The 27,997-nt window shown below is 44.9% G+C and overlaps 1 protein-coding gene across 8 annotated transcripts in view; it reads left to right on the forward strand.

Moving 5' to 3' along the window:
- SFXN5 (sideroflexin 5) overlaps positions 1 to 27,997 on the forward strand; it is a 171,634-nt gene that overhangs the window by 115,620 nt on the left and 28,017 nt on the right. For all 8 annotated transcript variants that reach the window (XR_013346040.1, XR_013346044.1, XR_013346043.1 and 5 more), the window contains 3 exons: positions 2,832 to 2,947; positions 8,403 to 8,488; positions 25,331 to 25,448. Coding sequence is in view for 3 of the 8 variants with exons in the window: in XM_077816054.1 (XP_077672180.1) it covers positions 2,832 to 2,947; positions 8,403 to 8,488; positions 25,331 to 25,448 (320 nt within the window). In the remaining 5 variants the exon portion in view is untranslated. The remainder of the gene's footprint in view (positions 1 to 2,831; positions 2,948 to 8,402; positions 8,489 to 25,330; positions 25,449 to 27,997) is intronic.

The following is a 27,997-nucleotide window of genomic DNA, read 5'->3' on the forward strand; positions in this document are numbered from 1 at the left end:
TACCCTCAACCCTTTGTCCTGATTTTTCACCCCTGCTATCTGAGTCACCCTAGTAGCAGAAAGGAAGTAAAACTTATTCCAAGTCTCTCTTCTTTCCGACTATGACATGGGATGGTTAGCGGCAGTTGGCATTATGGCTCCACCTGCCTGGAAACAGAGAGGGAGAAGAATTATGAGAAAAGTTCTGTGTCTAGAAACTGCTTTTCACCCCCTCTCCTTCCACTTCTCCTTCCAACTGACCTAGAAGCATGGGGCCCTGGCCTCAGTCCTCCTGCCATGCCTTCTCCTTCCTAGATGAGTCTCAAAGCTGAAAACCAAGTTAAATAGCATAATTGCAAATGGTCCTGAAAATCCTGAGACACATACATACACAGGGCAGAAGGGGAACTCCTGACCTGAGAAATTGCAGAATACTTAGAGCTTGGAAGTAGCTAGCAGAGTGCGTGTGTGTATGTTGTGGCGGGGAGTGAAGGAGAGATTTGATTCTCTCTAGCAGTCCACTTCCCCATAATAACTAACCATCCTAAGGTGAGAGATGCCCTGGTGCCTTCATTATGTTGCCTCATATAACATGAGTGTTCTCAGTCTTCCTGCCACATGGCTGTGCTCCGTAATCCTAACCAGTACTCCAGCTCCTTAAATGTGTGCACATGGATGCGGTTTCCCTCCTATTCTGTGATGACACAAATCAGCTTCCATTGCAGAGAGCTGCTTTGCACCCCATGCCCACCCGCCACTTGAAAAAAATAAAAGTGGGTTATACTAAATGAATTGACTTTAATTAGCAAACATTATAACCCTTCAAGAGCTGCCGAAACGTGCCTTTGGAAGGAGCTCGTAAAATGAATAGTATTGCAAAACCAGACTGTTCTGCTGTTCTCTGCCTGATCCCATTCTGTTAGGTATGATCAGATTGACTAGTTGTTCCTGTTTGTTAGTAGAGCCCACCAGGGCCTCACTGTTGTGTGTTGTACAGAAATTGTGGCGGGGGGGGGGTGTGGCAGATCCTCAGCTGGTGTAAATTGGCTTAGCTCCCTTGAAGTCAGTGGAGTTATGCTGATTTACACCAGCGGAGGATCTGGCCCATGTAATAAAAAGGGAGGCCCAGATCCTCAAAGATATTTAGGCTCCTAACTTTCTTTGAAATCAATGAAGCCTAAATACCTTTGAAGATCTGGGCCATAGTCCCTGTCCCGGATTGCTCACCACAGGTGAATGAGACAGACAAGTCAGGACAAGCTAATAGTGAAACAAGCATATTGGTATAAGTAATAGATTCTGCTGCCTAGTCAATGTCCGCAGGTCAGGTTTTGTAGGCATCGTGAGAGAGGTGAGGGAAGGAGGCGTTTGAAAGAGGGGATAAGATGGGGAACTTTTCCACTGTATGAGGCCTTGGGTGGGAGATAGCATGAAGGTGCTTGGGGAGAAATGGACTAACAGATGGGGAAAGCCAGCATTGCAAAGCAAAGTTGACAGCTTGCTAAGATAAAGTTGCTGACATATTGAGCAGGGTTATATAGTGAAGGACCTTATTGGTAAAAATGTGAAGCTTGTATTTGATGCACTGGAAAAGGGACTCCACAAAGGGGTGATATGGCCAGAGCCACAAGCCAGTCGGCTGAGGCTAGCAGCAGCATTCGGAGTGGAACTGAGAACAGGGGCAAGGTTACACTAGTCAAGACTAATGAGGAAGGAGGTTATTTCAAAAGAATTCCAGCCCGGAGACCTAATCAGCCATGAATCTCAGCAGAGGGCAGCTCTCTGAGGCCAGGTGTGAGCTGCACAACTGGAGCGGACTTGGAGGTTGAGGCTAAATGTTGATTGAAAATCAAGGGAACCCGCTAAGGCACTGGCGGTTTATAGTCTGTTTTGGAAAGATACCTAATTAAAGTGTCAAGCAAGTAGCTCTCTTTAAGAAAGAAAGAAAACCAAATCTAAGCAGCTCTTTTCCCCTTAATGTTGCCACCCCATGATGGGAGTTCAACAGGAACAGGGTTTACAACAGCATGTGTTAATGAAGCTGCTTCTAATTAGATTCTACAAAACTTCGTATGCACTGTTAAGAGCTGAATGCAGTGCTGATCTAAAACATCTGGATTTTGTTCCCACGGCTCAATGAAATCATTTTCAACAGGTTTCTGTCAGGCCTGCAAACGTTTATTTGTGCCAGAAGAATTTGTGTCTGTCAAGCTGTCCTTCGGGTAGATTAAGGTAGACTCCTTGGGATGTTGGGTCTGCAGTCAAAAGGACCGGTAGAGTAGCAGGCAGTGGGGCAGCACATAATGCCGTCCTGGGGTGAGCTGCTCTGGGAGGTTGGTCAGGGGGTAGGATGAGAAGAGGGATTTCAATAGAGGAGAAGCAGTCATCATACAAAGGAGAGTTTTGGGGAGGCTGAACATTTTGGTGTTTCCAAGCCCCATTTTGCCTCAGTCGACCTCTGACTGTGACAGCAAATTGCCTGGTCAGTCAAAGCACGTGATCTCGGTGTATTACCCTCCTCTACGTGAATGCCTGTAACTCTCATTGCAAGTATCAGCCTTCCACCCTCCCAAATCCCTTTGGAGGTCTACTCTCAGTTACAGCGGAGCAAAAGCAGAGTGGAATGGAGGTTACTGAGTGCAGAAGCTCCAGAGTAGCAGCCGTGTTAGTCTGTATTCACAAAAAGAAAAGGAGGACTAACAAATTTATTCTCTAAGGTGCCACAAGTCCTCCTTTTCTTTTTGAGAGCAGAAGGTGGCTGTTTGATTTTTAAATGGGGGCTGCAGCCTGCCCCAGTGTCCTGTGAAACCTGACGGAGGGATAACTGACCATTGTGCTTTTCTCGCCCTCAGCTAGTGCCAATATCTGCAATGTTGTCCTGATGAGGCACACAGAGCTGGAAGAAGGGATCGATGTCCTGGACAGTAACGGAAACATTGTCGGATCTTCCAGAATTGCTGCCAAGCATGTATGTACCTGCGGGGTTCCCTGGAGCTTAGGGCACACACACGCAAACATGTATGTACCTGCGGGGTTCCCTGGAGCTTAGGGCACACACACATACACAGCTGGCCTTTATGCCCCAGGAAGCCCATGGCTGTGGGAACCCCTGGTTTGGGTGAGCTAGAAACAAAGGAGAATCTCAGCTGTCATTTAGAAAACTGGGATAGTCGAGGCCTTATTGATCATCCAAGATAAATCAGGCTATGGTGGTTAATTACCTGCTTTGCGCAGACAAGAACAGTGAGCACTCAGAAATCTGGGGGCTTTGGTGCACACAAAAATGTACAGGTGACAGATCAGGGGTACAGTTGGGGTAGAAGCTGCTTTTGAGTATTTGGTCCAGAATGCCTGGTTTAGTCAAATAAGATTAATCGTAGAATAAGAGTGATAGAAACTCTCATTTAAAATGTTAGCTACAAGGGGGGAAGGATAGCTCAGTGGTTTGAGCATTGGCCTGCTAAATCCAGGGTTGTGAGTTCAATCCTTGAGGGGGCCATTTAGGGATCTGGGGCAAAAATTGGGGATTGGTCCTGCTTTGAGCAGGGGGTTGGACTAGATGACCTCCTGAGGTCCCTTCCAATCCTGATATTCTATGATTCTGGTTACCGTGTGACCAGTCTAGCAGCAAAAGGCAGAATGAGATCCAGTGGGTGAAGCTGGACAAATTCAGATAAGAATGTATGGAGCAGATTTTTAACAATGGTCACTGGATCAACTTCACTAAGTCTGTGGTTGATTCTCCAGCACTTGAGGTCTTAAATCAAGACTGGTCGTTTTTCTAAAAGATATGATATAGCTCCACCAGAAGTTGATGGGGCATGTTATGCAGAAGGTTAGATTTGATGATCATACTGGTCCTTTCTGGCCTCAAAAATCTATGAATTCTTTTAAGTGAGATCCTGTTGTCCCCCCCCCCCCCGCCCTTTCCCCCCACTGTCAGTCTGAGGATTTCACTGTGGAAGCTGTAAGCAGTTGACATTGAGGATAGGGCAGAGTAACATACACCTTTTTACAAATGAGAAAAACTTAGTTTGCCAGCTGAATAGCTCTTTAACCCGCCATGTGCCAAATGACATTAATAGCCATCAACCAAACCTTTATAAGGAGACCCCAGCTGTTTTTATTCCCTTGCTAACACCTGGTTTGTTCCCCCCCACCCCACCCCTTGGCCAACCTTCTAAATTCTGCCATATGCTCATGACTACATTATGACTTTCCTGTTTTTTCTGTTCTTGAGTAGCTTTGTCTCCAGAGCTTTGTCTGATTATCTTATTGAACCGGGTTGTTTTCTAGCGGGTTTTAATCTGAAAGGTAAAGTGTGCAGAGGCACAAATCCAGGCAGAGGAGCTCATAATACAATCCTTGGCACGTCTATCGCTCCTTCTGTCCAAGGCTCTTAAAACACTTTACAGAGGTAACTAACTTAGCCTCTCAGCTGCCTGCAAGGAATGGTGAGTCACTATTAATATTGCCATGTTACTGAAGGGGAAACTGAGGCACAGAGCTGTTAAGCAGTTTGCTGAAGAGCTCAGAGGCAGTTCTATCAGAGCTGAACCAGATTTCCTGACCTGCCCCCACCCCATCCCTAGCCCAAGACCTCTCTGTGTCCTAATGTCTGGCCAAATGGCTCAGGCCCAGATCCTGAAAGGTAGCTAGGTTCCTAACTTCCATTGATTCAATGGGAGTGAACCATGTAAATACCATTGAGAATCTGGGCTTAATTGGTTACCTGGCAGCACATTTTGAGTGACGTGCGACTGGCATTTTTATCTATGCAGGAAGGTGACAATCGGTGGAAAACCTTGTGTGGGGGTTACCTTTGCTGCCCTATGCTGCTGCAGCTCCGTGTCTCTGGGCGGGGTCCTCCCACTCTGCGTGGCTGCATGCGGAGAGGGAATTGAAACATAGCTCAGCTGCGATGGGTCTCACCTCACACAACTTGCCAGGCAGCTGTACTGTCCCTCTGTCCTCCTTCCAGTCAGCAGCAGCCGCTGGGCTCTGCTCTGACTGGGCCGCTTAGCCACACTCCCCCACCACCAGTGTTTAGATTTCTCAGTTACCCTCCTTGCAGCTGTGCATATGCACCCTGCTTTCTCCACCAGTCTGCTCCTGTCAGCACCTGGTTGTCTCCCCCACCTCCTGACTGCACCCCTCCCAGCACCCCATCACTCAGCATTAGCCCCATGTCCTCCTCCTTGATTCACCTTCCAACCTCCAGACTCACACAGCTTCACCCACCCCAAGCTTCCCATCAATTCAGCTCATCCCCCTCCCTTCTTTCAGCATGAGCTGTCATCCCCTGTCCCTCAGCCAGTGAATGCAGACACAGCCTCACCCTCTCCTGCTCTGCTCACCTCATCCCTTTGGGAGACAGTTCGGAGTGGGGAGAGAGGAGCGTCTACTTCAGCGCTACTTCTCTGGGCTGGTGTGGAGAACACATCCTGAGCTCTGAGCCCTTGGCTACCAAACAGCAGGCTAGGACCTCAGGAGTTTATTGCTAAAACCATACACAGTAAATGTTAGAGCCTGATTCAGTGGCACAGTGCATTGGAGGCAGGCCGGTCTTGTGGTTGAGGTATTGGACTAAGACTCAGGAGAACTAAGTTTAATTCCTGGCTCTGCTGCATGCTCCTTGTGTGACTTTGGGCAAATCACGTTATCTCTGTGTGCCTCAGTTCCCCCATTTGTAAAGTGGGGATGATTGTACTTCCTGACCTCCCGGGTTCATGTGAGGATACAATGATCAGAGTTTGTGAGGGGCTCAAATGCTCTAGTGATGAGGTAGATCATAGAATCATAGGAATATAGGGCTGGAACAGACCTTGAGAGGTGATCTAGGCCAGCCCCTTGCTCTGATGCAGGATGAAGCAAACCTAGGCTGTCCCGCCCCCGAAAGGTGTTGGGCCAAATTGCACTTAAAAACCTTCAGTGACGGGGATTCCTCGGCCTCCCTTGAAAGACTGTGCCAGAACTACCCTTAGAGTTGGAAAGTTTTTCTTAAATATTTAACCTAAATTTCCCTTGCTAAAGATTAAGCCCATGACTTCTTGTCCTACCTTCAGTGGGCGTAAGGAACAATTGATCACCGTCCTCTTTATAAGAGTCCTTAACGTATTTGAAAACTGTCAGGTCCCCCTCAGTCTTCTTTGCTTAAGACTAAACATACACAGTTTTTTTAACCTACCCTCATAGGTCACGTTTTCTAAACCTGTTATCATTTTTTGTTGTTCTTCTCTGGACTCCCACCGGTTTATCCACATCTTTCCTAAAGTGTGGTGCCCAGAACTGGACACAGTACTCCAGCTGAGGCCTCATCTGTGCGGAATAGCATGGGATTGTTATCTCCCTTAATACACCCCAGATTATTAGCTCTTTTCACAACTGCATCACATTGCTGACCCATATTCATAGATAGAAAGTTAAGTTATTTATTACATGGTAGGGCCATGCCCTGCTCTCGTTTATATCAGAGTTACTGTGGATTTACACTGGCATAACTGAGCACAGATTCTGGTCCATAATTCGCAGCAACAGAGCAAGAACAGAATATAGGCAAAGAGAGCTGGGCAGGAATTTTTCAACAATTTTTTTTTTAAATGAAAAATGCTGATTTATCAAAACCAAAACTGCTCGCCAAATGGGGTCAGTTTTGACAAATCTCCCAAATCGAAACATTTTTGCAAAAAAAAATCTTTTGAAATTGTCAAAATGTTGCTTTTTGACATTTTCCGAAAGAGAAGTTCAAACGACTTTTTGTATACACGTTTTAGTAAATTTAATCTGAAAAGTTTTTTTTTAAATTTTTGTGTTTTTTTTTTAAAAAAAGTCATCATTGAAACAAAACGTTTGTTTACCCTAATTGAATTATTTTTTCAGTTTGTCAGTGTGTGAAAAATTTCAAGGTTTTGATTTCCTTTCCTGATTCAGAATGGGAACATTTTTCAAACTCTAGAAAACTCTCTGGGATGGGAAGAGCACTTACTGCCCAGCCCTGTGTTGATAAATTGGCGCGGGTTGAGAGAAGAACCACGGGAATGATTAGCAGTTCAGAAAACATAACTCAGGCCATGTCTACACTATGACTTATGTTGGCAAAACATATGTCACGCAGCGGGGTGAAAAAAACACACCTTTGAGCGACATACGTTTTACTGGCATAAGTGGTAGTGTGTACAGCACTATGTCGGCGGGAGAGCATGGGCGGTGGGTGGAGTCCCCCTTCTGAGAGACTAGCCCCCCTGGCTCCACCCCTTCTGCCTGAGGGCCCCCCCTGTGCTCAGAGCCCCCAGACCCCCCCGATGGCTGGAGGACCCCTGGGCCAGCTAGAGCCCTAAGCCCCCCTGCTCCCGGAAGAGTCCCGGGCTGGCTGGAGCTCCCGCAGCCACTCTGCGCCTTCCCTCCTGAGACCCCAGGCCGCCCCGTGGGAAAAGCTCTCGTCTCTTCTGAAGAACCTGAGCTTTTTATATGCGCCATGCAGGTTCCGGGGTGGCTGAGGGGGCAGTATGTGTTATTCAGGTTCCTGGAGTTCACGGAGAGTACTGATGAATCCGGGAAGTTGATTAGCACACACTGCCTCCTCAACTGCCTCAGACCCTGCATGGCGCATAATAATAATCAAAGACTTCCTCGCAACTGGCATCCAGCAGCTACAGGGAGAGCTCCTCCCGCCACCATAGCTACCTCATTGGATGTGGTTTAATATGTCGACGGGAGAGCTCTCTGCCATTAGCATGGAGCAGCTACACAAGAGACCTTACAGCAGCACAGCTATCGGTACCGCTGTGCCTCTGTAAGCTGTCTAGTGCAGAGATAGCCCTACAGTGATAGATTCAAAGAACGCCGTCTTTTTAGCTTAACAAAGAGAAAGTTAAGGGGTGACTTGATCACAGTCTGGAAGTACCTGCATGGGGAACAGAAATTGGCGTGCTCTTCAGGCGAGCAATCAGAGGTATGTATAACAAGATCCAATGGCTGGAAGCTGAAACTAGACAAATTCAGACTGGACATAGGTGCAAATTTTTAACAGTGAGGGTAATTAACCATTAGAACAACTTGCCAAGGGTTGTGGTGGGTTCTTCATCACTGGCCATTTTAAAATCAGTATTAGATGTTTTTCTAGAGATCTGCTGTAGCTCAAATAGGAATTAATTGACGAAAGTTCTCTGGCCTGAGTTGTACAGGGGGTCGGACCAGATAGTCACAGTGGCCCCTTCCGGCCTCATAATCTATGAATCTATATGCAAGTGACTGGTATCAACCTTGTTATCAATCTTTGTGGTTACATTCCAACCATATACATACCATTAAAAAATGCTAGGGAAAGGATTTCTGACCCAGTGGATTGTTTGATCAAAGAAGGCATATGCTGGGAGCAGTTCTAAGTGTATGTCTTCTATTTCTTTTCTTTTCTTTTTTTGCAGGCACTGATAGAGACAGCCCTGACTAGAGTGGTCCTGCCAATGCCTATACTGGTTCTACCTCCAATTATTATGTCTATACTGGAAAAGTAAGTGTTGGGTGATGTGGGGCAGGGGGGAATTTCCAGGAAAAGGGAAGCCGAGGGAAAGTGAGGAACAGCCTCGTGGGTAAAGATGTGCAATTTAGGGTACATCTGCACTGGAGCTGGAAGACGTCATTTCCTGCTCAGGGAGACATACCTGTGCTAGCTCAAGATAGCATGCTAAAAATAGCAATGTAGCCACAGCAGTGCAAGCAGCAGGAGGGGGCTAGCCAAGACCCTAAGTATGTACTCAGGTCAGCTAGCCCACCCATGCCACCATGGCTACTCTTCTGCTTTTAGCCTGCTAGCTTGATCAGAGCTAGCACGGGTATGTCTACCTGCGCCGGAGATTACACCTTCAAGCTCCAGTGTGGACGTTAACTGTGATTTCAGAAGAAATATCCTTGTCAAACTGGCCAAGGACAAAAGTATACTCCAGTAGAATGCAGTAATTGTATTCTTACACACTGTATTGTTATTTCGGCATCCTTGGCAATCAGTGTAAAATACTGTAGCAGTAATATCAGTATTATGGCTTCTCGTTAAAAGGAACAAGAAGAAATCTTTCTGAATTGCTGCTGTTGCTTGATTACCATTACTCTTTAGGGGGCTGAAAACCCACTGTATTCAATGGACAGATTCCTATTGATTTCAGTGAACTTTGGATCAGGCCGTAAGCATGTAATTTCATCCAGGCCTTGGGCCTCTTTCTGAAAAACTGGGCCTAATTGTATGGAAGCATGGGTAGAATACTAGCCTTGAATGCTGTCTGTTGCATGCTCTGTGAAACTTGGCTTCCTGTGATTAAGATTGGCTCCCTCATGATGTATGGCTCCATGGTATTTCAGTGCATTTTTGAGAAATGCTACGTTTTTGGTAGCACGTTAGGGTGTGTGTGGTATGGGGCAGCATTATCATATTATGTCTAATTATCAGTGTCCCTGCATTTTAACAAAATATGTGCTACATCCAGTGACCATTTCCATTCTCCTCCTCCCCTGTGTTCCAGGATGTCTTTTCTTTTCTGCTAAGAAGGTAGTGCAGTGAGTTCTTTTTTGTTCTAGATGTTTACTCTTTCCTGGCTTCTTAAAAAAAAATTCTCTGCCAGAGAAGAGGCCATCTACTATTATCCCATCTGGACACCTCATTCAGTTTCAGTGGGCTTCAATGGGGCGTGTGTCACCTGTGAACCTTCAGAGACTGATTACTGCTTTGAACGATAGTGTCTCTAAAGTGCCAGCTACCTTTGTTCTGATGGCTAAACTGGAAGCATTTTTTAAGCAAATGTTAATGATGGCAACTCTAAAACACTCCACTGACAAAGTAAACAATAATTAGCACGACTGGGTATTGAACCTCAGCTTTGGGTAGCAACAGCTTTGTCCTTGGTCCATAAATGCAATTGGGCTGTGTGAAATTCCGATTTATTATTATATATTATTATTATTATTAAAAAGAAAGGATCAAGCCTTTTTTCTGTAAGCGTTAATGGCTGATGGGCTTCTGGGCATCTTGTTCATTTGTATTACTGTCGCCTCTTGAGACCCTCTCCAAGACCAAGGCCCCAGCATGCTAGGTGCTGTACAAGCACATAGTGTCCCTACCCTGGATTCTCTTAAATGGACACAACAGACAAAGGGTGGCAGGAACCACAGTATTATTAGCCCCATTTTACAGATTAGAAAATGAGGCAGAGCGAGATTAAGGGCCTGTCTGCATGGGGATATTGACTGGAATAATTCCAGTTTGGATTAAGCTAAACCAGAATAAGAGTTTCCACACAGCTATTCCAGAATAGTTGTTATGCTTTAAAATTGCACCCTACCTTATTGTGGAATAATTTCCTTGTGTAAACAAACCTTAAATGGCTTGCCCAATATCACAAAGAGAGTCCCAGCCCATTGCTTTAACAACAAGACCATCCTCCTTCCCTGCTATTAATTATTTTTGTAGCACAAACCCTGTGCTTGGTACTTTCCAAACAGACATGCTGTGAATACTAATGATACTTACTTTTCATTGGAAGCGCTTTATAAAGAAGCGTGGTGGTATTATCCCTATTTTACACATGGGAAAACTGAGGCAAATGGACCGGAAGTGACTTGCCCAGTGTCACCCATTAGGTCAGTGGCAGAGCTAGGAATTGAATCCAGGACTCCTGAGACCCACATGGTTCATGCCAAATAAAAAATCTGTGCCGTTTGATGAGATGTAAAACTAGCACCTTGTGTGGCATGTGCAAGGTGGTTTAAAGATCTTATGGAATTTTTGATCCCCTTTTCCCAAAGATCAGGCTGTGAACCCAGGTGTCCAGGCCAAATCCCAGCCTGGGGAATTCTGGCAGAACCTTAAAATACTACCCTCTGTTCCAGTCGTAGTCACCTTCCTCTTCTCTCCCACCATGACCTTCTTGGGCTTTGCCTTGCTCCAGCATCTCTTCCTGTTCCCATTAAATCCCCCAGGCACTAAGCACTGCCTGCTCCAGCCTGCATTTCCTGAGATGTAGTGATCTTCTCCCACCATCAGTGTTTGCTTTCCCTACTCTAAATCTGTGGCTCTTTCCTGCTGCATGGTGTGGTTGCTGTGGTTGCTCTGTTCATCCACGTTTGCTCAATGGTTTTCTCAGACCAGTTATTATAGTATGAGGCTCCTTTCTTGCCGTAAGGAGCTGTCTGTCCCTAAAAATGGGAGATTGACAGCTTTTGGGATGCCAGCAGAGGGTGCCCAAAGACAGGAGTCTCCCACTGGAGCCAGAAGACTCCCCAGGCATGTACCTGTGCAGTTCTACATTTTTTTGCAGGGTTTTTTGTTTTTAGTGGTCAGTGAAATAAACATTTTCAGTCTAATTTGATGACAACTCTCTGAGGGGAAGACTAAAGAGGAAGGGCCTTTTTGGAAGAATTGAGTTTTCAGTTCAGGTCAGTACAGGAAGGTGGAGGCATAACAGACAGGGTCAGCAAGGAAGGAATGTCGATTTATAAACCAGGTTTTGAGCTGGCCAGCGAAGCTACACGGGTTTACTCCAGGAGAGGATCTGGCCCATAAAGACTCCATTGGGGCATTGGCTGGGATTATACATTTTTATTTTCATACAATAGTTGTCTCCTGGAGTCAAACGCTGAGGTGAGAATCTCAGGTTTCAGGTTTTTTTAAGTAACTTTTTAGCCCTTGTGGATGCAAAGAAGAGCGTGAAAATGTGATCTGAGTGCCCCCTAAAGGCTCAGAAACCACCAAACCAACAAAATTATTATTTATTATTTTTAAAAAAAAATTATTATTTTTAAGCCAATATCATGGTTCGGGCTCTGGCTTTCGATTTCTGAATGCTTTGGATTGGCAATACTGTGCTTATATTATAAGGACGAGCAGAAATATAATTTCTCTACTTATTTATAATAATATTTACAGACAATGCAGTAGATTTTCAAAGGCACAAATGGCATATAAGCACCTAACTCCCATTGACTTTCAGTGAGAGATAGGTGTCTCGCTGCCATTTGTGGCTTTGAAGATCTCTCCCATTATAATATCTAGTTTTGGAAAGCTGTGATACCTTATTCTGATTGCTGCCTTGCTTTTCTCCCTCTTCAGTTCCAACATGAACTTATCACTGTTGTCTTGAGAACTGTTAGTGTTTTAAAAATTGGTTCCATAACACCTGAAAACTTGGAACTCCAGTTTTCAAGTGCTATGAACCTCTATCCTTTATTTATCTATAGCAGTTTGTGAGTTATCAGCTGCTAAAATCATGTTAGTATTGACATGGGGAAAATCCCAAGGTTGTGATCATGATTGTGATTTTTAAGATCTTCTGTTTCAAGTCAGTTCAACATTAAACTGCATCTCCCAATCGTGCTGCATTGCCTCATAGAAGTTGTAATTCAGATGCCTGACCAGACTACATCTTCCATGATGCGCCATACAGCCTGGTCAGAGGGGAGGCTGCACTGCATCATGGGAGACATAGTCAAGCCAGGGGACCTGGTCCACAGGAGAAAATGGTGGCACGAAACTCCTGAACTACAACTCCCATGAGGCAATACAGTACCATGAAGAGATTCAGTTTAATTTTGAATTGGCTTGAAACAAAATGTTTTGGATCAGTTCAACAAAGTGAAATGTTTCAATACAAGTGTAACCAACCTGAAATGAAGTATTGTGATTAGGTATTCCTGAAGGGAAATTGAAATTTTTTGGGAAAATCAAAATTTTCCAGTGAAAAATTTCAATTTTGCAGAAGCTGTCTTTTTCTGTCAAAAAATCATTTAGGTGGAAAATTGCCAGGCCGCTCTTTTTCCTGTCTGTCTATCTGAGAGACAAGGTGTATAAACTTGAAAACTTGTCTCTTTCACCACTTTCACTTTTATTGGAAGTTGGTCCAATAAAAAATATGACCTCACTCACATTATATTTAGACTTGAAATTAGACTAAGGTTTCTAACCATCAGAGGAGTGAAATTTTGGAATAGCCTTCCAAGGGAAGCAGTGGGGGCAAAAGATCTATCTGCCTTTAAGATTAAACTCGGTAAGTTTATGGAGGAGATGGTATGATGGGATAACATGATTTTGGTCATTAATTGATCTTTAAATATTCATGGTAAATAGGCCTAATGGCCTGTGATGGGATGTTAGATGGGGTGAGATCTGAGTTACCCAGGAAAGAATTTTCTGTAGTATCTGGCTGGTGAATCTTGCCCATATGCTCAGGGTTTAGCTGATCACCATATTTGGGGTCGGGAAGGAATTTTCCTCCAGGGCAGATTGGAAGAGGCCCTGGAGGTTTTTCGCCTTCCTTTGTAGCATGGGGCACGGGTCACTTGCTGGAGGATTCTCTGCTCCTTGAAGTCTTTAATCCACGATTTGAGGACTTCAATAGCTCAGACATAGGTGAGAGGTTTTTCGCAAGAGTGGGTGGGTGAGATTCTGTGGCCTGCGTTGTGCAGGAGGTTGGACTAGATTCTCATAATGGTCCCTTCTGACCTTAGTATCTATGAATCTATATTCTAATATCCTGGGACCAACAAGGCTACAGCAACACTGCAAACTCTGTCTGACAGACAGCTGTCTGTCATATTCCGGTTATGGTGGGAAAGTTTTATTGCAGTTTTAGCAAGAGACACATGAGATGTATTACACGTAGCTTTAGTTATTAAAAAAAATCTCATCTTACTTTAGAAATGGTGAGGAGAATGATGACTTATTATTTTTAAGGCTGAAGGTGATTTTAATTAAACCTAGGCCTGAGTCACAAAGTTCCATCTGGATCTTCCTCAGAGTTCTGCTGTGTTTGCATCTGAGGTTGTGGTTAGTGAGAAAAGTGACTCTGACAAATACCATTCTGATGCCAGGGGTAAATTGGTGTAATTTCCTTGACTGAAGTGGAGCTGTGTTCCATCAGCTGAGAATTTGCCCATAGTCCCCATCAATGGTTTTTAGCTTAAAACAAGACTAATACAGTGTTGTTGGGGGTTTTTGTCCAATATTTTAAAAGTTTATTTTAGTGGCCAGTTCCTGGTGGTCGTCTTTCCACTTGGATCCAGGTCTTTCATCTCTCCCAGCCATCTATCGCATCTCTCCATCTGCATGTTTTAACTCCCCCAGCTGCCTCTCTCATCTCTCATGCCATTTTTTTCAGCTCTCTTGGCGTCTCTAGTCTCTTTGCCTGCTGCGTATTTTAACTCCCTGGGCCTTCGTTCTTTGCTCTTCAGGCAACTCAGTGTTACCTCCCACTGTTTAGCTCTCCGGTGTTCCGTTCTTTCACCATGTCTTATGCATCTCCTGCTGCCTGGACATGGTGTGGAAGCATCCAACCTAAAGAATCAACATTTATTTTGGGATGGCATGTGCTGTGTGAGCAGCATAATGCCAGTTATTTTGCACAGATGTATTCTTATTTCAGTTGTATAATTAACAATAGCTATGTTAAGACAGCCTTAATAAAATATAAGTATGGTTTAGATGCATCCATGAAAGTAAGAAAATTCTAAGTATGGGACATAGATAATTTTAAAGCAGAAGAAAGTAGGAGAACTCATCATGTGCCTTCTCTGGTGTAGACTCACTGGACCCCTTAGCATAACTCTGACTTCAGTGGAGTTACACCAGGAATGAATGTATCCTACTTGTATCTCACAATGTTGTCATCATTCAGATACTTGCAGGTATCCTACTGTGCAATGGTTATAGAGAGATGAGGGAGAAACAGTACAAGGATTCTCCATCTAAGCATCAGTTGCCACAGCCATATTCCCAGCACTCTCCCGTTCCCCTCACCCAGCTTCCTTCTTTTCTCACAGAAGCAGAATTAGAACCTATTCACTGTATAGATTATTACCCCAGTCTCAGACACAATTGCAGCCTAGCATGGCTGGCCTAACATGGTTATAAACCTCATCCCTTGCTGGACACTCCCATTGAATTAATTGGGAACAGGACTGGGCCTCATCTTCGGAAGTGATTCTGTGTGTTACCTAATGGGCTAGCCTACACTGTTCTTTGGGCTAGCATAAGTCTTAAAATCACCAGTCTGCACTGGGCAAAGAAACCAGTTTAGCAGTAGCCATGCTGGAAAACACAAAAGAGTTATGCTAGCATGATTCAAGCCATAATGTAGACAGGTCCCAATGACTTTTTTCAGCCATCAAGGTAAGGTCTGCTACGGCGGTTACAGTGGTGAGAGTATCAGAGGCTGCTGTACTCTCACAAAGTTAGTTTGGTATAAATTAAATAGGGCTGTTGATTAATTGCAGTTAATTCACGCGATTAACACAAGAAAATTAATCGCGATTAAAAATTAATTTCGATTAATCACAGTTTTAATTGCACTATTAAACAATAGAATACCAATTGAAATTTATGAAATATTTTGGATGTTTTTCTACATTTTCATATAAATTATATTCTGTATTGTAATTGAAATCAAAGTGTGTGTATATTTTTAATTTCAAATATTTGCACTGTAAAAATGATAAAAGAAATAGTATTTTTCAATTCACCTCATACAAGTACTCTAGTGCAATCTCTTTGTTGTGAAAGTGCAATTTACAAATGTGATTTTTTTTGTTACATAACTGCACTCAAAAACAAAATAATGTAAAACTTCAGAGCCTACAAGTCCAATCAGTCCTACTTCTTGTTCAGCAAATCACTAAGACAAACAAGTTGTTTTGCATTTATAGGAGATAATGCTCCCCACTTCTTATTTACAATATCACCAGAAAGGGAGAACAGGCATTTGCATGGCACTTTTGTAGCTGGCATTGCAAGGTATTTATGTGCCAGATATGCTAAACATTCGTATGCCCCTTCATGCTTTGGCCACTATTCCAGAGGACATGCTTCCATTCCGATGACACTCATTAAAAAAAAATGCGTTAATTAACTTTGTGACTGAACTCCTTGGGGGAGAATTGTATGTCCCCTGCTCTGTTTTACCCACATTCTGCCATATATTTCATGTTATAGCAATCTCGAATGATGACCCAGTACTTGTTCATTTTAAGAACACTTTCACTGCAGTTTTGACAAAACGCAAAGAAGGTACCAATGTGAGATTTATACACATAGGTACAGCACTCGACCCAAGAGTTAAGAGTCTGAAGTGCCATCCAAAATCTGAGAGGGATGAGGTGTGGAGCTTGCTTTCAGAAGTCTTAAAAGAGCAACATTCCGATGTGGAAACTGCAGAACCCAAACCACCAAAAAAGAAAATCAACCTTCTGCTGGTGGCATCTGACTCAGATAACGAAAATGAGCATGTGTCAATCCACACTGCTTTGGATTGTTATCGAGCAGAACCTGACATCAGCATGGACACATGTCCCTTGGAATGGTGGTTGAACCATGAAGGGACATATGAATCTTTAGCACATCTGGCACATAAATATCTTGCGATGCTGGCTGCAACAGTGCCACAAGAACTCCTGTTCTCACTTTCAGGTGACATTGTAAACAAAAAGTGGGCAGCATTATCTCCTGCAAATGTAAACAAACTTATTTGAGCGATTGGCTGAACAAGAAGTAGGACTGAGTGGACTTGCAGGCTCTAAAACTTTACATTGTTATATTTTGAATGCAGTTACTTTTGTACATAATTCTACATTTGTAAGTTCAACTTTCATGATAAAGAGATTGCATTACAGTACTTGTATTAGGTGAACTGAAAAATACTATTTCTTTTGTTTTTTTACAGTGCAAATACTTGTAATCAAAAATAAATATAAAGTGAGCACTGTACACTTTGCATTCTGTGTTGTAACTGAAATAAATATGTTTGAAAATGTAGAAAACATCTAAAAATATTTCAATAAATGGTATTCTATTACTGTTTAACAGTGCGATTAATTGCGATTAATTTTTTTAATTGCTTGACAGCCCTAAAATTAAATACTTGGGGACATACAGAGGTATCCACATGGAATTTCAGTTTTATCCAAACTCCCGTCCATGAGAAAATAATAAGCTATGTTGTTGTTTTATTTTTTTATATGGCATGACCAGTGCGCATAGAGCTTATAAAAACATGGGGTCAGATACTCTGCTGAGTGTAAATTGGCACATCTTCAGTGGAGTCAGTGGAACTGCTCCAGTTTACACCAGTAGAGATTTTGGCATAATGCCTCTACTCCAGAGACCTTACAGCCTAAATCAGGTATGTCAGACATACAGCCCGGGTGCCAGACCCAGCCTGCTGGATGTATTTGCGTGGCCTATATGGCATTCGGATTGTGAAAAATTAGTTTCTAGCCCTCGCAGTTGCCAAAGGAAAAAAAAAAAAAAACCTTTCCAAGCCCAAACTGAGCGTACACAATGCTGTGTTTTCTTGAGTATGTAGAGTCTGAAACAGTAGCCTAGAGGGGTGAACTCTCTTGCCCCCTATTGATCCAACCATTGTGTCAGCTCTACAGCCCACGGTGGCCCACCAGTGTCAGCACTGACCATTTCATTGGTGATCACTTCAGTGGATAGAACTGAGAATGTGTTTCAGGTGCAGGGGCCAGTGTGGAAGAAGACACAAAGATGAGAGGACAGCAGCGAGGCAGAGGGGAAGGAGGACATGTTGGCAGAGCAGAGAGAGCCAGGGGTGTGAAGTGAGAACAGAGATGTAGGCAGGAGGGAGTCTCGGAGCTGGGCAAGGCCTAAAAGGCAAGGCCGAGAAGCTGGAAATAGAGGAGAGGAGGATGAGCTTGGCTGTTTCATTCTGAGTAGTCTGGAGGGGAGCAAGCAGCAATTGTGGCGGAAGGCCAGGGAGCACGAAGCTGCAGGGTTGGTTCCTTGGGGTATGTTTATAATAGCACACTGCACTTTTCAGCAGTGAATCTGATGATACAAAGGTGAAAACAGTCTCCTCACACCCTGCATGTTGCCCTATGTTCACTGAAATTCTATTAGAGCAGTCCCCGTCCTTTCCCCACAAGACAAGTTTGCCCATTGCAAAACCCACCCCCACAGCTGATACCCCGTGGTCCCCTGGTGGGCAGGCTCAGAGAAATGGACATGGGGTTGGAGACTGAGCTCCCTCCTTGAGGAACAAGTGAAGGCATGTTAGCTGGATGGCATTTCAGCTGCCTGGGCTGTGTCCAGTCTGTAGATATCAAGTGAACCTCGGTCTCCAGCACATCTGTCACCAGCATAGAATTCCCTTGAAAACATCTGGGAAGTGGGGAAGCTGCAGTCACTTTGATAATTCTGTTCTAGGCAGCAGAATGATCTTCTGTCCAATCCCAGGAGTGCAGTTACATCTTTCAGCAGCATTTGTATAGTGGAGAGCAGAGAGGTGGTGTCAAGATTTTAACAGGAACTCACACAATAATTTCTCCCTCCCTCTCCCTTAACCTGTGATCCTAGTGTCTTGGGGTTTGTGTGCTGTGTCGGAGAGGAGAACTGGGAATCAATTAATTTGTTTTTCGAGTTAAACAAAAAGGGTTTCTCGTAACCAGAGCCAAAGAAGGTGTCAGAACCTTTTGGCAAACAGAGTTGTACGAGAGACCCTTGGCTGGAAATCTTTATACTATAGAGTGTGTGAGTAGGGCTACTGGTTTGATTGGTTCATGGGGAGGATTCTAGCTATTTTTTCCTATATTGGTCCTTATACCACACTCATTGCTGGAGTATCTTAGCGCCTTCCAGTAGAGCATTAAGCAATGTGACTGCACATCTGTCACATTTTTTGTTCTCTCATCCTCTTCCCAGAGTGTGTGCAGTGGAGTGTTTTCTTTTGGAGGGTTTATACACCCACACGTACATACGTTGCTATGTGTTTATATTAGAGATGACAAGGTCAATGACATGTTCCTAGCTCTTGGAATGGAAAGCAGTGAGGTTCATGGTGGTCCTTAGTTCCTGAGGGAGTTCATTTTGCCGTCTCCAACCGGCCCCTGAGAAACCTCTGTCTCCAGCACAGACAAGCTTTACCCTTATTTCAGATCGTTCCATTGTGCCAGAAGAGAAAGATCATTGATAACAGTCCCCATCCTGAAGATGTAGGCTCTTTAGGTAACCTCGGCCCAGGCTGTTGAGTGCTTTGAAGATAAGGATTGAGACCTTGAACTTGATTTGGTAGTGCAGGAAGTGGAAGGCAGGTGTGATGTGCTCACGTTGCTCAGGAGATCTGCTACAGCGTTCTGTACCAGTTGGAGTTTGCTAAGGGCTGAAGGCTTCATGCCCAGGTATGTCACCTTGCTGTAGTCCAGAAGGCAGAGGGTATAAAGTTCAAGACACTGGTTATATAGTTTTAATAAAATATCCTTAATTCTGCAATAAAAACAGTTGAGCACCATTTTATGCATAGTTGAAAATCATCTCAAGCCACTGACTGGGCAAGGCACCAGCAGAGTGCCTTTGCAATAATTTATTTTTGGTAGTGTCCAGAGTGTACCCAGAGCTTTCCAAACACTTTGCAAGGTTGGTCCCTGTCCCAAGGAGCTCCCAGTTGAAGGGCAGTCAGACAAGTAGATAGAGGTGAGGGAAAGGGGGAACAACAACAGGGAATTTATGTACAAGTCTGCTCAGTTCACTGTAGGTTGCCCAGCAGAAGTGGGTCTTCAAGAGGGACTTACATGCAGGCAAGGTTGGGGCTCTGTGGGTAAGCTCCAGGAGGTCATACCGTGCACAGTGGGCCACATGGAAGAAGTCACGGTGTCACTGGGTGAGAAACTGGCCAGTGGTCCGATGAGGCTGGTAATGTCGGCAGAGTGCAGGGGCTAAGGGGAATGCTTAGAGAGCGGCAAAGTTTTACCACCCTGAAGATGAGAGTTTCTTTTCTCTCTCAACCTCGCACTCAGCCCAGATTTTAACGTGATAGGTCTCCAGGAATGCAGTTAAATGGGCTCAGCATCCCGGCCACATGCACCCATGCCATGCTGAGGCTCCCACATGTCATAAGTTGAAGCTGTTTTTCCTTTTAAAAGGAAAATCCTGGAGTCCCTGGCTCCCTTGACAGCTGCCTTATCGCAACCAAAGCACTGTATTCCATTGGGTGACCCTCAATGGAGGGGTGGGGATGGCTTGTAGGGCATCTGGGGGAAGCTTCCCCTGGGAACTGATTTTGAAAATAGAGGCCATCCAGCTGGCAAAATAAGTGTGTTCATCAGGTAGATTTTTCTGATCTCTAGGGATAAGTTGCTTGTGGCAGGGGTGGGTTAGCAGGATCCAGATATGGGACAGTTCCATCAAGGACAGGAAAATCACACCATCCATTCCTTTATTTTGGAGGTGCAGTTTTAACAAGGGGTTCTGAGTAGCCCCCTCCTGCCTGGGATGTGCCTCAGGATACTTTGGGCTTTGACCCACAAGAAATCAGCATAATGTTCCTGCCCCATTGTAATTCCCAGTCTCTCATAATGTACGTATTAGCTATGATCCTGTTTATATTAAATACGACAAAACCCACAGAATCTGTCAGTCGGGAGATTTCAGTTAACTCCTGTCATATTTAGTTTAGCATCTAACACCTTCTTCTAGGCAAATACAGCTCTGGTTCACTGAACCTGATAACTCCTTTTTAGTACACCAAGTGACTTCCATATGGAATAAATTACAGTACCTCCTGAAAAACACCAGAGGCAGCTGCCAAATTATGCAAAATTTAAATCACTAATGAACAATGTGATGAAAGTTGAATGAAGGTGTATTTACAAGATCTACAACACACTGTGTCTGTGGAGCAGATGTACTGTCTGCATAAGTTGATATATAAGTGTATATATACACACACACGTGTATATATATATACACACACACAGAGATATATATGGGATCTTTAAGGTCTTTGTGTTTTAAATACATGTATCTCAGAATAATAATTTATACCTGAGCTCAGTGAGCCAGAAGCTCCTCATGATGTCATTGGCTTGCTTGGATCCACTGTGCGTCAGCCGCAAGATGCCAAAAAAGTAGGCCCCAGGGAATTTTGAGGGGGAGTAGTCAGACAAAGCTTAAAAAGAGAGGGAGAGAGACAGACAGAAGGAGAAAAGTGGTGGCAATGGCAGGAGGAGAAATACTTTGCACATACATAGTGTCTTTCATCCAAAGATCAATTTGCAAATGTTAATTGTGCTTCGCAGTCGAGCGTGAGAAAGGCAGCGCTGCTGTGAGCCTCAGAAATGGGAAGAATGGGATGTAAATATGATCATTTTGCAGGAGCCCAGACAGAGGAACAGAAGAGGCAAGGCCCACATTTTCAAAGGCAGCTTCTAATTCTAGGTGCTTTGTGTTTGGGTGCCCAGCTTGAGGAACACTGGCTCCGATTCACCATAGCTTTGCGCCTTGAGAGTTGTTTGCTCCAGTACAAAGTGGGTATAAAACACTACTGTTCTGATTTGCTAGTGTTTTGCCCTCATTTTCCATGGGTGTAAACGACAATGCAAGATGCAGGGCAGCAACGTATTGGGCTCAATGCATCTAAAGCTGAGCACCCAAAAATTGGAGCAACTCAGAATTAGAGACCACTTTGGAAAATCTGTGCTGATCTGACATATTCTGAATCACAGAGGGCTCAAGTGGGATATCCCTACTTGCACTGAGTCGTACCAGATTCCACAAGTAGCCTTGTTGATTTTAATGGAACTACTGATAGTGCAAGGTACTGTTCGTTCCCTGGGAGTACGATCATCGCAATCTGGCCTGAAGCATGTCAGGGCTGGTCTACACTAAAAAGTTACAGTGGGGCTTTGGTACGTCTCTCCAGGGTGTAGTTAAAGACTGATCTAACCCCCGGTGTAGATAGTGCTAGGTGAACAGAAGAATTCTCCTGTCGATCTAGCCAGTGGTGCTGGAACAACTCTTATAGTGGGGGTGCTGAAGGCAGAAACCACGTATTTGGGTTGTTGTTACTTCTTCAAGCCAGGGGGTGCGGCAACACCCCCCACGCCTCTAGTTCCAGCACCTGAGGCCCTAGCTACCCCCTCTTGGGGAGGTGGATTAACTACAGCAGTGGGCGAACCCTTCCTGTGGCTGTTGTGTCTTTGCTGACGCGGTACTGCTGTATCGGTTTAAGTGTAGACCCACAGTCTCAGTGGCAGAGCTGTTAACAGGAGCTAGGAATCTCGACTTCCAGTTCGGTACTTTAACAGCTGAGCAAGGCTCAGAGTTTAGTTACCTGGAAATAAACTAGTTCACTATTCAACAAACAGTGAAGTAATTCCTTTATCTGGTACGAGATGATTGCTTTGCAAATAGGAGATTGTGGAATATCTAGCAATTGAAATCAGATGTAGATTTTAATGGTGGGGGAGCCAGCTGTTGGGATATTAGACAGCATTTCAATTCCCTCTCTGCAAAATGCAGAAGACAATATTTAGCTAAATGTTATTTTGAAAACTGATTTGAGGACAAAGATCCTAAGGGCAGAAGAAAAGTGATCCCTTCTCCACTAATTATGAATCATTTATCCTGAACTTCACAAATTTTAGAATCCGAGTCCCAATTAAGACATTACACTTCATGTGTTAATTAGTTTTTTTTTTTCTTTAAATCAAGCCATAACTCTTCTTAATTAGGAGGTTATAGCCACTGTAATTTGAACTGGCCTGAGTTTAAAACACTCCTGGAAGTCACACCTGGGAGCTGTACCAGTGATCATTTTAAATTGGTTTAGTTTTGACTTGGGTGATTCTAAGGACCCCAACAGGGCAGTAATTAAAAAGGAGGCAGCTTCCAAATTAAAGTGCCAGGGTGGTGTAAGCAATGATGTCTGGGTTCTAAACTGTACTCCATGGAAGCCAGAAAGAGGCCAGTCTCTACAAGTTTCTCAATAAGGGCTCTAATGGATCATGACATTTTAAGCACAAGTTAAATGTATCTGTTCCCGCAATCTCCTCTCTCTGAGAGAGAGGGGACCAGTTATCCACTTTTCATTGCTGGTTTCAGAGTAGCAGCCGTGTTAGTCTGTATTTGCAAAAAGAAAAGGAGTACTAGTGGTACCTTAGAGACTAACCAATTTATTTGAGCATAAGCTTTCATGAGCTACAGCTCACTTCATCGGATGCATTCAGTGGAAAATACAGTGCATCCGATGAAGTGAGCTGTAGCTCACGAAAGCTTATGCTCAAATAAATTGGTTAGTCTCTAAGGTGCCACTAGTACTCCTTTTCTTTTTTCATTGCTGGCAATTCTCGTTTTCCTGTAGAATAATCTTAGAACTTTGTTATAATATAATTAAGGGCCTGGTCCTAAACCTCTTAGGCAAACACAACCCCTATTGCCTTCTGCAGGAATTCTACCTAAGCATAGGCTACAAGGATTGTGCTTAAATTCTTTTCCAGGCTACTGATCCCAAAATGGATGAATATTGGATAATACGGGCCCAGCTTGCACAATGCACACTTAATGTAGAGCAATGTTGTCTCCACTCACCATTAGTGAGGAGTTACGACTCTGGAAGAGAAAGGAGCGATGGTTCATTTACACCAGCTCAGGGTCTGGCCCTATTTTTATTCCCAAGCTTTACTCAAAGGAAAAATAAAAATGCAGCTCTCAGCCATCACCATTAGCGAGACTGAGAGAGCCTCAGGTGCGCGGCTAGCCATTTCTCTCGAGGTAGAGAGCTGTTTTGCTTGCTGCTGTTTGTGACATTACAATGCTGTCTTGCGCACAGTTGGGCTGATCAGAGAGCCAAATGGAAAGAAGAATTGTGAAAAGCCCCGAGTGATGATTTTTAAATGGAGAGTAGGAAAGGCACTGGACTGGCACTCAGGAGAACAGAGTTCCCTGCTGATCTGCTGGATGACCTTGGTCAAGTCCCTTCTCTTCTCCAGGCCTTCATTTCCCCTCCCACCCTCGGTCTGTCTTGCAGTTAAGGTTGTAAGCTCTTTGGGGCAGGGACTGTCTTTATACTATGGGTCTGTCTTCACTGCAGAGTTCACTCAGGATTGTACTCTGGTCTTGTCCCTAACCCCCATCCTGTCCACATACAAAGCCCTCTCACCTGAGTTTGGTGGTGCTTCAAACCCAGGCTAGCTGGCCCGGCAGGGTCTGAGAGTTCGAGCCTGAGTTCTGCTTTCACTCTTGCCGGTAACCCACCCGCTTTGCAGTGAGGACGCAGGCTTGAGTGCTGATTGTCCTCTGGTGCCTTCCCACAATTCCTCCCCCTTGTGCTCAGAAGGACTGACAAGTTCTCCCACAACTCATGGGGAAAGAGTTATAGAGTGGCTCAGCTTATTGCAGTGCAAAGAACCATGGGTTATGTCCCCAAAAGTCCCGGTGACACACACCGGGGAGCACAGTACCAGTGAGGATGCCGTAACTCCGCTATTATGTCTTGGCAAGGCGGCAGCTCTCACCCAGGTGCTCAGATGCAGGTACTGATCACCCGAGTTAATTCTGCAGTGAAGGTAGGTATAGCCCGGGTGTCTGGTCCGTGCCCAGGACAAGGGCCTCTAGCACCTGCTGTAACACAAATAGTCAATAATAGCTTGAGGGTAGGAAAAGCTACTGTATGGGCCCTCTAAGTTGGTGTATCTTGCACAGAGCAGTAAGAAAAGTAACCAACAAGAAGGTATACATCAAAGAAGGCCCACCATACTTCAGCTGCTACGTGCATAAGTTACACATTGGAAAGTGCACATAAGGAACTCTCAGCTGGAGTAAGGGGGAGGGACTCACCCTTGTGTTGTTTTCTCTTAGCTGGCTACGGGAGAATTCCCTGGTGCAGGCACTGTGAAAGGCAGCCACAAACACCCCCTGTGGAGGGCATGCCACGCTGGGGCTGGGAACAGGAGGGGCATGGTATGGCTGAGGTCATAGCAGATGGCACTATGGTTATTTTGAGCAGCTCCAGGTTATGTGTTGCAGGGCTGCCACAACTTACAGAAATTCCCCCAGTTATGGGGCCACAGCAACCCCCTGTTAGCCCAGACAGCTTTGTGTGCTGGGTCCCGAAGGGGCTCAGTATGCAGTTGCACCCAGGGAGTCCAACCTACACCAGCCTAGGCACATCACCTCTGAGTTTGGCCAGTTCACTTTAATGGAACTACACAGGCCTGCAGGATTGGCCCCTTGTGTGGGCATAACTCCCTGTGGGACAGATTGTGGGGCTTGTATTCACTGTGAGTAGCCTTGTCCTCTGTGAGTGGGTCCCATTGATCTCATTAGGACCACTCCCAGAGCAGAGTATTGCTCAACATGAGTAAGGGCCAGAGACCTGGTCCTTTCTCATGAATGTTTTGGCAGGGAGTCCCGAGCCAGGGAGACGGTCGGATCTCGAGGTGGGATTTGGAGTCAGTCACAGACAGGGAGACCGCTCCACTGCTCCTTATGCAGCGCTTACAGAGCAGCAGAGCTTGTCTGGACGATGGTACGGGGTAACCTGGTGTGTCTGTCAAGCTAACAAAGCCTCACTCCTCTTTACAGAACGTCTCTCCTGCGAGCCCGTCCCCGGATGGTTCTCCCAGTGCAAGGCTTTGTGTGCCTCGCGGCCTTTGGCCTGGCTCTTCCCTTGGCCATCAGTCTCTTTCCACAGATGTCGGAGGTCAGTGCATGTCTAGTCTGTATCACACTGTGCAGTGCGAAGCAGAGGAGTGGTACCTCACACCATCAGTAGCTCCTTTGAAGTCACTGCAACGTGGCAGCTTGTTTGCCTCACACAGCTGATGGTGGGCGAGATTTTATCAGGTGATCTCCACCACAGCAGCCAACAGGATCCAAAACCTCACACAGTCTAAGGCTTTTGAGGAGCCCCCAGCCAGAAGAGTCAGCGGGAAGGTTGGCTGTTTCTAGCCTAGGCGTACAAAGAGAATGTTGACTTGGCAGCTTAGAGCAGGAGTGGCCAACCTGAGCCTGAGAAGGAGCCGGAATTTACCAAGGTGCATTGCCAAAGAGCCACAGTAATACGTCAGCTGACCCCCCATCAGCTCCCAGCGCCTCCCACCTGCCGGCAGCCCTGCCAATCAGTGCCTTCCCCTCCCTCCCCACACCTCCCACCAGCTGCAATCAGCTGTTTCACATGTGCAGGAGGCTGGAGGGCGTGGGGGGAAGGAGTGAGGGCATGGCAGGTTCAGGGGAAGGGGCAGGTGCCTTGGGGAAGGGGTGGAGTGGGGGCAGGGCCTGGGGCAGAGCTGGGAGTTGGGCAGTGAGCATCCCCCGGCACATTGGAAAGTTGACACCTGCAGCTCCAGCCCCGGAGTCAACGCCTGTGCAAGGAGCCACCTATTAACCTCTGAAGAGCCACATGCAGCTCTGGAGCCACAGGTTGGCCACCCCTGCTTTAGAGAGAGGGTGTGCGTGCAGATGTGGGTTTAGTATGTGGAGAACACAATGAATCACAAAAGTCGATGGCTCTGTTGAATGTTTGATTGCTACCAGGCCTTCCTGTTCTTTGAGAGTCAGCTGTTGTCCCCTTGACTTAAATATGGGCTTGATCTTGTGATATATATGGCCTCCGGGGTGCACATCACAGCTTGCTCAGCACATGGCAGTGCTCACATTGTCGGTAACAATGGCTGGATGCATACAGAGAGGCATGTTCATCTTTTATGATCATGTGGGTTTTCCTTTCCTTTAGCTGGCGATTGGATCCTACAACAATACCTGCCTTGGGTGATCAAAAAAAGGGGTTGTGATTTTGTTATATTTATTAAAAGGATTTGATTCCTGAGGTTTGGATTAAATTAAGTGAAGGCTGAAGTTAACCAGTGATGAACTGAGTAGAAAGTCCTATGTTCCATGCCAGAAATATACGGTTTAAATTCAACACACGGCACCATTCCTGTTTGGCCTCCCATAGGAGTTAGTTGATTCACCCACTCCTGTCTTGAGGCTGTGCAGTAATCAGTTTTAACACATATTAATTGCAGGGAAGAGCAGGGACACAAAACATTTAAATGAGGCATTTAAAAAAATGTACCTTGAAAGCATCTTCTCTGCTTGTACTTAAAGGGTAGCAGCTGTAGTCAAAAGAGTAACGCTGTAAAGATGATATTCTGGCCCTCCATAGTTACTCTCTTTCAGTGATTCTAGGTCAAAAGTGCCCTGTTCACAAGTCAAACGATGTTTATGGTTCTACCTGATGGCCCTGACAGCTCACCCTGGGCTCTGAGAGTCAAGCTCGGTTCATTCTCTTTCATTAACATCCATAGTAAAGATCTGCAGTCAGAAGTGCCTCTTTTGTTTCTGGTGCATCAGGAAGAACACAGTCTTGCTCACCCTCCCATGTCTGTGTTGTCTCCGGAGTGTTCAGGTAGTGAGCGTTTGTTTTTGCCTATAAAGCAAGCCTCTATGACAGGAAGACACACAAGGAGCAGATACGTGTTTTTGTGGCTTCTCAGACCATTCCACCTTCTCCATTTCATCTCTAGATTGTATCTTCAGGGCAGGGACTGCCTTTGCTCTGTGTCTTGTGCAGCACAGTGCACACTGTTGGTGCCTAACAACAAGAATATGTTAGGTTGTGTCAGATTTCACTTTTCGGCCAAAAGCCACACTTCAATGCCAGTTTGATGTTCTCTTGCTTACGGGGTCACCAAAATGCCAGTCAAAAAAAGATGGGATACTCAACTGTTTTGTAGCGGAAACCATTCAAGTAAAACTGGAACTGGGGTCCAGTCACAACTGCCACTGAAATTACTTGGGCCGAAATTCCTTGGGATAGTCATTAAGGCTTAAATTTTCAAAATTGTCCACTAATTTTGGGTGACTCATTGTTTGGGTCTCCATCTTAAGGCACCTAAGGCCTGATTTCCAGAGGCAATGAGCACCCAGTCAAGCCAGAGGTATCTAAAGTTTGTTATCCAAAAGTTGAAGCATCCAAAATTATATGCCCTCTGTGAAGATTTGGGCCTTAAAAAAAGAAAAGAAAAGTCAGTGCCTTAGTTTCCCTATCTGAAAAATGAGTCTAACAATGCTTACGGACATCTGTAAGGCTCTTTGGGTGAAAAGTGCTATTACTGATATTTTGGTCTGACAGGGTATATTAATGTTAATGGCCATATCAGTCCCCGCTCTGTTTAAATTACAGAGAAACATTAATGTCTATCTTGCATCAAAGACTATTACAATTGCAAACAATGGGGACTTTTAAAA

The sequence above is a fragment of the Eretmochelys imbricata genome, chromosome 4 (assembly GCF_965152235.1).
Source record: "Eretmochelys imbricata isolate rEreImb1 chromosome 4, rEreImb1.hap1, whole genome shotgun sequence".
NCBI lineage: Eukaryota > Metazoa > Chordata > Testudines > Cheloniidae > Eretmochelys > Eretmochelys imbricata.